Source organism: Crocodylus porosus, unplaced genomic scaffold, assembly GCF_001723895.1.
Source record: "Crocodylus porosus isolate Cpor-Errol unplaced genomic scaffold, CroPor_comp1, whole genome shotgun sequence".
Lineage (NCBI taxonomy): Eukaryota > Metazoa > Chordata > Crocodylia > Crocodylidae > Crocodylus > Crocodylus porosus.
The window spans coordinates 210517722-210527020 of record NW_017728886.1 but is presented as its reverse complement, the minus strand read 5'-3'; the positions used below and the strand labels follow the sequence as shown (position 1 = coordinate 210527020).

Below are 9299 nucleotides of genomic sequence, written 5' to 3'. Positions count from 1 at the left end.
GGTTGATGGGGGGTTTTTTGTTTTGGTTTTTGGGGGCAGTTTTGGTCACCAAAATTTATGCACTTCGGGTTCTGAAAATACTATAATTTGTACCACATTTCTGACACATGCTGGATTTTAAGATAAAGGGAAATAGATATGCAGATGATTTAAACATCGTTCCTCAAGTACATGCATGAGTTCTTGTTTTTAGGGTTCACTTTTTACTTTCAAAATAAAGCATCAATATACACAGAGATTTCCCTCTGGTTTTCAATATATGACAACATGGAATATTAAGTACTTTATAAATAATTCTCTTGCACTCTAAATGAAACAATTAAAGTGAGCCAGCCGTTCTATCCAAGTGTGCTCAATATAACTATAAACCAAATGAATTCCAAACCAATCGGAGCACAAAACAACACCCCTTTCCACGCGTGCACCCATATTAAAAAACATCACCATTGAACTGTTGATCTTTCACAGTGATCACCCATAAACTTTGTTCTTCATTCTACTCCTCCTCCTCTTCCTTTCTTGTTTTCCCCTCTTTCTTTCTTCTTTGATTTTGTCTACTACTCTCATTTCCATCTTTTACAAAATGGTTTAAATGGGTGATGCAAGTGCTTAAAGTTAATCACATGCTTAAATGTTTGGAAGAACCATGGCCTAAACATTTTTCTTTTCCAGTGCATCAATTAGAAACTGTAATAATTGATTTGTATATTACATATTTGATGGCCAGAGCCTGATTACAAAATATTGAATAGAAGATTTAGTAACTTCTTATTTTGTTTACCAAAGAGAGAACAGATCTCCAATCTGTGAAAGATGTGGTCTGATTCATGTAGCATATTGTTCTGACTTTAAGTGTACCTTTTCCTCTGCCTCCCTCAAAAGAACCAAAAAACTGCACTCGGTTTGTATGCAGGACTGACCTACAATCTGGCATCTATGCAGTCTTCAATCTTTGTTCTTGGGTTCTTCTTCTGCATTAACTAAAAATGCTAACTCCATCTTTTTGGCCCAGTTTTTATTTTAATATTTTTTGCTTGTAGTTGACCCTTTGGGTTCTTTTTTTGGTTGGTTGATTGTCCTGTGAGATTACAGTTCAAGATCTCTTATCTAATTATCAATTTATATTTGGAGTAAAAAGCTATTCGCCCTTCCGCCCCAAAACCAAGCCTGAAGAATGTGGTGTCAGCTCTTACAAGTAGATTAATTTATGGTATTTAGTAGCTTTGCCAGAATAAAGGGTGCAGGATCAGGTCCTTAAGCAGGTATAATTTTTAGAGCTGTAGTGGTGAATTTGTGGAAAGTATTCCCAGGTAGGTGGTGGGATTATGTATAGTAATTATGTATTAAAATATATTTAAGTAAAACTTGGATTATACAGTATATGACATTTAACAAATTAAAGGAATGTTAGCTTTATGGGTGGGAGGAGCTAGCAACGATTTCTGGAATTCAGGAAGGAAGTTTTCACTATCCTCATCTTTCCACAAAACAGCTTTGGCTTGTTTTTTACCAGGGGAGTGTCTCTTGTCCTCCTCTAACATAACAAGAAAACAGTAGAAATTGAAATAAAGTTTACAGTTTTCAGAGGACAGAGCTTGCCCAGTGGTACTTCAGCAGCTGCAGACATGAAACAGCCGGTGGCCAGCTTCTCTGACCCCTTATAGCCCCCAGCCTAATTCTGCTGTTGAAAGAATCACTGCTGCTTTCCTTTGACTCTGCTCCTTGCAAGCGAAGAGAGGATATCCGGCTCTGTGTAACTTTGCCCCGAAAAGAATTTGGATGCATCTTTAACCAGCTCTTATTATTTTTATAGCAAATAACAAAATAAAAGGAAAAGCAAAAACCAAGCAATTGTCCTCAGTTTTACAGGTCAGAATGCTGTTGTTCACTGGAGTTGACAACTTTAAGTTTCTCTCCTGGTTCTTGTATCTCACACGGTGCTCAACACCCCACTGAGTACCATATAGTAGCACAATAAATGACATAACTGGCATCCACATAATTGTGGCTGTCTCCTTCTTCGTCCCTTTTTTTTGGTCAGAAAACTATGAGACTCTTTACCTATAGTGTGTGTGTGTGTGTGTGTGTGTGTGTGTGTGTGTGTACTGCTTGTGGTTTTCATTAGTAAATACAAAGCTGCAATGTACCTTGCACTTGGAAGAGAAGATCTGGTGGTTTTTGGTAGGTCTGAAGTAAAGGAGCACCAATGCATTGGTCCAATATTGGATTGGCACTGATATAAAGAAAATTGACTATATCAGAAATTGGCCTGAAGTGGCTGATAATTGGGCTGATAAATGCTCATGCATGCATATAGCTCAGCTGGTAAGTCTGTTGGTGGAGGGCGGGGGGGGCAGATCTATGGCCCCCACAGCGAGGGAGGGAGTGGGGCTGGGGTAGGAGCTGCCCAGCCAGGGTGGGGCAGGCGTAGGACAGAGCCAAGGCATTTCCAGGGGGGCACAGGGAGGAGAGCTACAGGGGTGCTGCAGCCACCTCAAATTTTGCTGAAGTGCCTCCCAGTGTCACTGCCCACCCTTAGTGCAGTGCAGCACAGCTCCCAACCCCAGCCTGCAGCTGCAGCCCACCTGTCCTGTCCCGTCCAACACATCTGGGGGCACATGCCCCCCTGCCAGCACCCCCGTGCCTCCCAGACAAGCAGCAGGAACTGCCCCCCTCCATGCCCCCTGGACAAGACGTGGCAGTGCCTACCCCAGCCCGAGCCCCACTCTTATCCTCACCATGGGGGGCATTGATCTGTCCCTCTATACCCTCTCCCCTATTCCCTTCCACCACAACAGGCTTACCAGCTGGACTCAGCTGTATTGGAAATCAGATTGATATTGGCCAATGTCTCCTTAAAAATCGGTTATCGGTATTGGCTCCCAAAATGTCTATTGCTTCACCTCTAGTCTAAAGAATTGCAGGAATTTCTGCAGTCTTGATTTGGCTCCTTAGAGAGCATTGTCTCTTGTACAAGCAACCTTTACCTGGCTATTGACAGTCCTGTTATGCAAAAAGAACACAATTTTTATCAATATCTTTTTTTCTTGGTGTTTTTAAATTAATTGTGTTGCACTTAAGCATATATATGTTGGTTTAGTACACAGAGAGGACTTCCTTCTCGTGTAGAAGGTATTTTGAGCTTTGCTGTAGACTTATGGTACTGCTGCTGCTGCTGCAAGTGTCTGTTTGGTTTCAGAGGTGTTCTTGTTACTTGCAGGATCCTCCCTTTCTGGGAAGTCACCGATGGACTATAGAAATGTATCTGAGAATGGCAAGGACATCTCCAGCCCTAGTTCAGAGCCTGACTTACTGCTGACTTCAGCAGCTGGCAGTAATTCCTGCTCTTCCTCCTCAGCTGGGCAACGGGCTGGAGCAACACCTGGGAGACCAGCAGCTGCAAATGCTGCTCGGGAGCGCAGCCGGGTGCAGACTCTGCGGCACGCCTTTCTGGAGCTGCAGAAGACTCTACCTTCTGTGCCACCTGACACCAAGCTCTCCAAGCTGGATGTGCTGCTCTTGGCTACCACCTACATCGCACACCTCACCCGTAGCCTACAGGATGAGGAAGAATTGCCTGGGGAGGGCTTGGGTACCCTGAGAGGAGATGGCTACCTGCACCCTGTCAAGGTAGGGCATCTAAGGTATCACTAGCCCCTTCTCTTAGTAATGAATGAGCTTATGTGGATTTGAAATGCTTATTTGGTACTAAAGATGCAATCAAAATATTTACCTTGTTAAACTTAAATGCTGTGCTTAATTGGAGTACAGTATTTCCAGAACTTTACCTAGGCCTTAAAGGCATGATTCAAGGCACACAAGAATTAAGTATTTCCACTAACTTCGGTGGGTTTAGCAACTGGCTGTCAAATGTGGAAGACACCCAAGGGCTAGGGCTGATGTAGCTAATGAGATGAACAGCAGCCGAACACAAAGTCCTAGCCACAAAGCTCATTGGAGGGTGCATCTACACATGAAATTAATGTAACTGAGCATGGGAGACTGGTGCCACCTTAGTCGGGGGGGCACATGCCCCCCAGCAGCCAATCTCAGGGGGCGGAGGGTCCCCACAGCTGATGACACCGACTGGGAAATAACCATGGCACTCCCAAAAGTGGCTGCGGTGCTTCAACAGGTGCTTGCAGGGGGGGGACTGGTGCTCCTGCCTGCCCCCACTGCCTGTTGCCTAAGCGCAGCCTGTCAGGGGGTATAGCCATGCTCTCAGGGGGTGCACTTGCACCCCTGTCCACCCCATATGTGTCGCCACTGCAACTAAGTAAAGTCTGGTATGGTTTACATCAGAGTTTATTGCTGCTCCATGCTGTGTTTACACAGATGCCCAGGACCGCAGCATGTTAAACTGGGTTGGAGTGGCAACAGTTGACAGGGAGCCTTTAGGGGATCAGCCTGGGAGTGCTCCAACCTAGCTCAACGTGCTGCTGAGGGGCTGGCTGGGACATAAGTGCTTCAGTGCCAGGGCTAGCCATCAGGCAGCCCAGGCACTGAAGCACCCTTGTGCCCTGGCCAGCCCCATCGGTGTCTACACATGCGTTGCAGTGCACTCAATGCCACTGCAGTATTGACAAGTACTATTCTGTGGCAGCATCTATTGGTTTACTATGGCCTAATAGGACTGCACATGTAGATGCTGAGACTTTACTGTGAAGCTAATTATTCAGCTCTGCAGTAAACATTTATGCATATGCACTGGCAGGGTAGGAATAGAAGCCTAGAGTACTGCTTAGAAAATCCAGTAATACCCATTATAGTAAATGCAGCTGTGGGTGACATGATCCGCTAGTATACAGCAATGATCCCCATCGGGACAAAGTTTGGTAGAATTATTCAGACTGTTCCCTTTCTCTTTGATTGAACTCAGACATAAGAGGTAGCATTAGTTATTGTTTGTACATGCAGTCATTATGTAAAGGAACTTTTATGACTCTTTGTTTAAGACTTATTCTACTTTATAACCAGGTTGGGTACAGGAGTGCTACCAAGAAAAGGTAGCTAGGACAAATGTTGAACAGATGCTAGGTTGAATCTGAATGCATTACACAAAGCATTTAATCTCAAATTCAATTTCAGGTTGTTTGCTTGCTTGCTTGCTTGTTTGTTTTTTGAAGATCACCGTTTTGTTTTACACTTGAAATTCTGCTGAATCCAGGATGATTCAATTATGACTAATTTTGAACTGATCTCTAATTTCTCGCAAATTCACTGAACCAATCAAAGAGTTCCTTGTTTACAATATTAAAATTGTTCTTACTCTTATTCATTCTCATTCATTTTCTGTATATGTATGTACAGTCTTGCACATTATGCCATATTAGCCAACAACCTACAGAAGGACTAGTTTAATTTAAATCAGGCAATTGGCTTACATATATGATTATATATGACTTAAGAGCTTACATGACTTCTTTAGGAAGCCAAAATATTAAATATTCCATCTAAGAAATTAAGGTTCTTAGCTTGAAGATGTTTATTTCATAACGTAGTCAATAATTTATATGCATGTCAGAACAAGTTCTGGCCCTTACATCACTTTCCCTGATGCCCGTAATAGGTTTGACTGATCACAGTGGTTTGATCCTTGTAAAAATTGGAAACCATTACAAATAATTATAGAAGTCACCAAATTTTTTTAATTGGTTATATGGGTAGTTAAATTGTCCAGAAGTACAGTTCTCTAGCGATTGGATTAAAATTAGGTTGATTCATTTTGCAGGGCTTTTTTTTCTAATTTTAATCCTGTTTCATGTATTACTTTTTCAAGCAGAAATAATATAGATTTAATTTAGGATGCTAGCAAACAAAGTAAATACGTATAATATACTCAGTATATTTTAAAATAAGTGTGTGTTTGTGTACACACTTATTTTCTTTACACTGGCAGCTAATAAAAGTGTGCTATGTACAAATTCCACTATATTCTTTACATGAACAAACTTGAATGTGATGCAAAAGTAAAGATTATAAACTCACAATTAAAAGATACATGTATGATAAATTTTAAAAGTATAAAAGTTGAATCCAAATACAGTTTTAAACACTGATCAAGAAGCATGATTAATTGAAAGATACTAAAACAAAAATCTTAAGATGCCTTAATAAAGGCATAAACCCAACAGAATTCCTTTTGCTATATAAGAATATAATGGAGTTTTTTCTAGTAGACATAATGTTTGTTTACCTCCTGCATTTCTAGGAGTAGGATTCTTAGTACGGCTATGTGAAGCTTCAGTAGCCGATTTGATTTGAAGGAGATTCCGCGGCTGAATCTCTGAATCCAAATCGAATTGGGAGACCCATTAAAAGGTCCGAATCGAATCAGGAGCCTCCAAATTGATTTGGTGCTGATTCAGAGATTCGGCCATAGACTAAACAGGCAGCAGTCCTTGACCACCAGCTGGTAAGTCTGTTGTGGTGGGCGAATGGGAGAGGGAAAGCGGGGGTGGGAAGGGGTAGATCAATGCCCCCAAAGTGAGGTAGGGATTGGGACTGGGATTAGCTGCCCAGCCGGGGTGAGGGGCACAGGATTCAGGGAGGGGGGCTTCCGCCAGTCCGGGAGGGCATGAGAGTGGGTGTGTGCCCCCAGATCTGCGCAGGGTAGGCTAGGCCGGGCTGCAGTCTGGGAGGATAGCTCGAGCCACCCACCACCAGGCTGCACTGTTCAGGGCGGGTGAAGCCAGGGCTACATTCTGGGCGGCTCGCCCTGGGAGTGCAACCCTGGCTCCGCCTGCCTCCCAAAGTGCAGTGGAGTGGGGGCTGTTGGGGGCTGCAGCCACTTAAAAATTCCCCATAGCCCCTGCTGCCAGCCCCTCCCCTATCCAGGTGTGGGTACACACGCCCGCCTCCATGCCCTGCCACTGCTCGCCCAGCTGGGGTGAAGCTGCGGCTTGTCTGGGAGGTGTAGGGAGGCTGGGCGAGCAGCAGGAGGGCATAGCCCCTGCTCCCAGTGCCTTCTGCCACCTGTCCGGAGCACAGCCTGGCACAGCCCTCCCCACGCAGATCCAGGGCCATACTCCCGCTCTCATGCCTCCTAGACAGATGGCACACAGTGGTGGGAGCTCTTTTCCCTAAGTCCTGTGCCCCCTGTCCCAGCTGGGCAGCTTGTCCCAGTCCCAGGCCCAATCCCTCCCTTGCTGTGGGGGTATTCATCTGCCCCCCTCCTCCCTCTGCCCACCACAACAGAGTTACCAGCTGGAGGCAGCTGCGTCCAGCATGGTCGAGGACTACTGCCTGTTTAGTCCATGGCCAAATCTCTGGATCCAGATCAGGACAGTGATTTGAATCATTGAATTGCTGTCCCTCCAAATCTGCCGAATCCAAATTAAATACTTGCTGCTTCACACTGGCTTAATTCTTAGATGATGTCGCACTAGGGGTGGGCAATTATTTGGGTGCTGGAGACCCACGGTACACCATAGGTGCCTGCCGTAAGGTCATAGTATCTGGGGCAGCTCCTTTTAGCTCTGAACTAGATAGGTGGGGTGCTGCCAGTCTAGCCTGAGCAGAGGGGAACCAGGGCCTGAGCACGGCTGGCCCAGGGCCCATCACATGGAGTCAGATGGGCAGGTGGGACTGCTTCCACCCAGTGTCCCCCTATGGCACCAATGGAGTTTGGAGCCAGAGCTGCTAGGGCCTGTGTGGCTCACCCAGGGCTTGCTGTGCAGTGTTGAGTAGGTGGATAGGAGCTGCTTCCACCCAGTCTCCCCTGTAGCTGCCGCCTGCGCCACCTGCCCGTGGTCTGGACAGAATCAAAAGGTGGGCCGAATACGGCTCCCAGGCTCCATTTGCCCATCCATGTGTCCTACCATTACAAATGCCCATGTGTTTCTAGATTTATGGGGATTCTCAGAAACAACATCAGTATAACATTTTGCTGTTTTGAAATCGCTATGTTGTGACCTCATTATGCGAGAGGCAAGGATTTCTTAGGGTGATTATTTTTTATTGGATCAATTATTTAGTTGGATTAAAGTTAGACAAGCTTTTGAAAGCAACATGTTCTTCCTCAGGTCTCAACCTATGCTTTCGAAAGTTTGTCTAACTTTTAACCCAACAACATAGTTGGTTCAATAAGAGATATCACTCTAAGAAATCCTTGCCTCTCTCATAATTTTTGGACCATCGTGGCTTCAATGTCACTTTTACTCTACCATGATTTAATTATACAATTTTCCAATAATTTGAGTCATTAAATACTGACATGCACAATACATTTTGCAGTAGCTGTAAAATTTTTAATTTTATTTTATTGTGACCTCAGTACTATTTAAAATTTGCTTTAATTTATATTTCAGAAATCATATTCCATGTTTAGGAGATGCTGTCTTTGTGCACCTTGTTTTATATTTGTCTTGCAGAAATGGCCTATGCGATCCAGATTATACATTGGAGCTACAGGACAGTTCTTGAATCACACATTGCAAGGAGAAAATACAAACCAAGGAGAAACATCAACAAATTCACAAATTTAATCTTTTTTCTTTTTTTAAATATTTATTACACCAGATATACCATATTTAAATTAAAGCACATCTTCAGGTAAACTACACTTTCCGACATTCTGCTTATGGGTGAGAGGGGATTGATTCTTAAATGTATTCTACACCTCGTCAAGTAAATGTGAAACGTTTTTTTGTCCTTAATAGTGAAGACTGATGTTTGAAATAGGAGGTAACACTGATATGTACAATTGCACTCACCACCAACCTAAAGTAGTGGGCCAAGGTGATACTGCTAATAGCCAATGAAGAGGAAGCACTCTCATCTGCTGAGCACAGACAACTCACAGAAAGTTTTATGTAAGAAAAAATACAGTATTGACTGTATCATAGTGCAATACAAGCTTTAGTTGGAAAACAAAAAGCAAGTACATTTTAATATTTACAAAGAAGAAAAAATCCAAATAATGCATACACTTTTTTTTGACTGGGTGAAACCCTGGCCTAATTGAAGTCAATACCAAAGCTTTCATTAGGTGAAGACAGAAGTGACAATTTTGCTTGATCTGGCCCCTGAAAGGGCTCTATAGCCATGACCAACACAAGTGCATGGCTGCAGAGTGTTTTAAAAGGACCCAATCCTGTGAAAATCTGGATCCGTCATTGCATGAGGGTTCAATGAAAACTCTTCAAAATGGAGTGTCTTCAGTAACTTGTGTCTGTGCACCCTGGGAGCAGGGCTGGACTGAACACAGTTCAGCCTTGCTCCTGGCACTGTCTTCAGAATGGGAGGAGGTGGGGAAGTGGAGGGAGTTCAGACAGGGGTCTTTTTTTCAGCTGTCACTG

At 43.8% G+C, this 9299-nt stretch overlaps 1 protein-coding gene across 1 annotated transcript; it reads left to right on the top strand.

Moving 5' to 3' along the window:
* Positions 1–3024: 3024 nt before the first annotated feature.
* TCF24 (transcription factor 24) lies at positions 3025–8492 on the top strand. Its single transcript, XM_019548822.1, has 2 exons — positions 3025–3630; positions 8373–8492. The coding sequence occupies exons 1-2, from the start codon at positions 3247–3249 to the stop codon at positions 8484–8486; spliced, it is 498 nt and encodes a 165-aa protein (XP_019404367.1). The 5' UTR covers positions 3025–3246; the 3' UTR covers positions 8487–8492.
* The last annotated feature ends 807 nt before the right edge of the window (positions 8493–9299 follow it).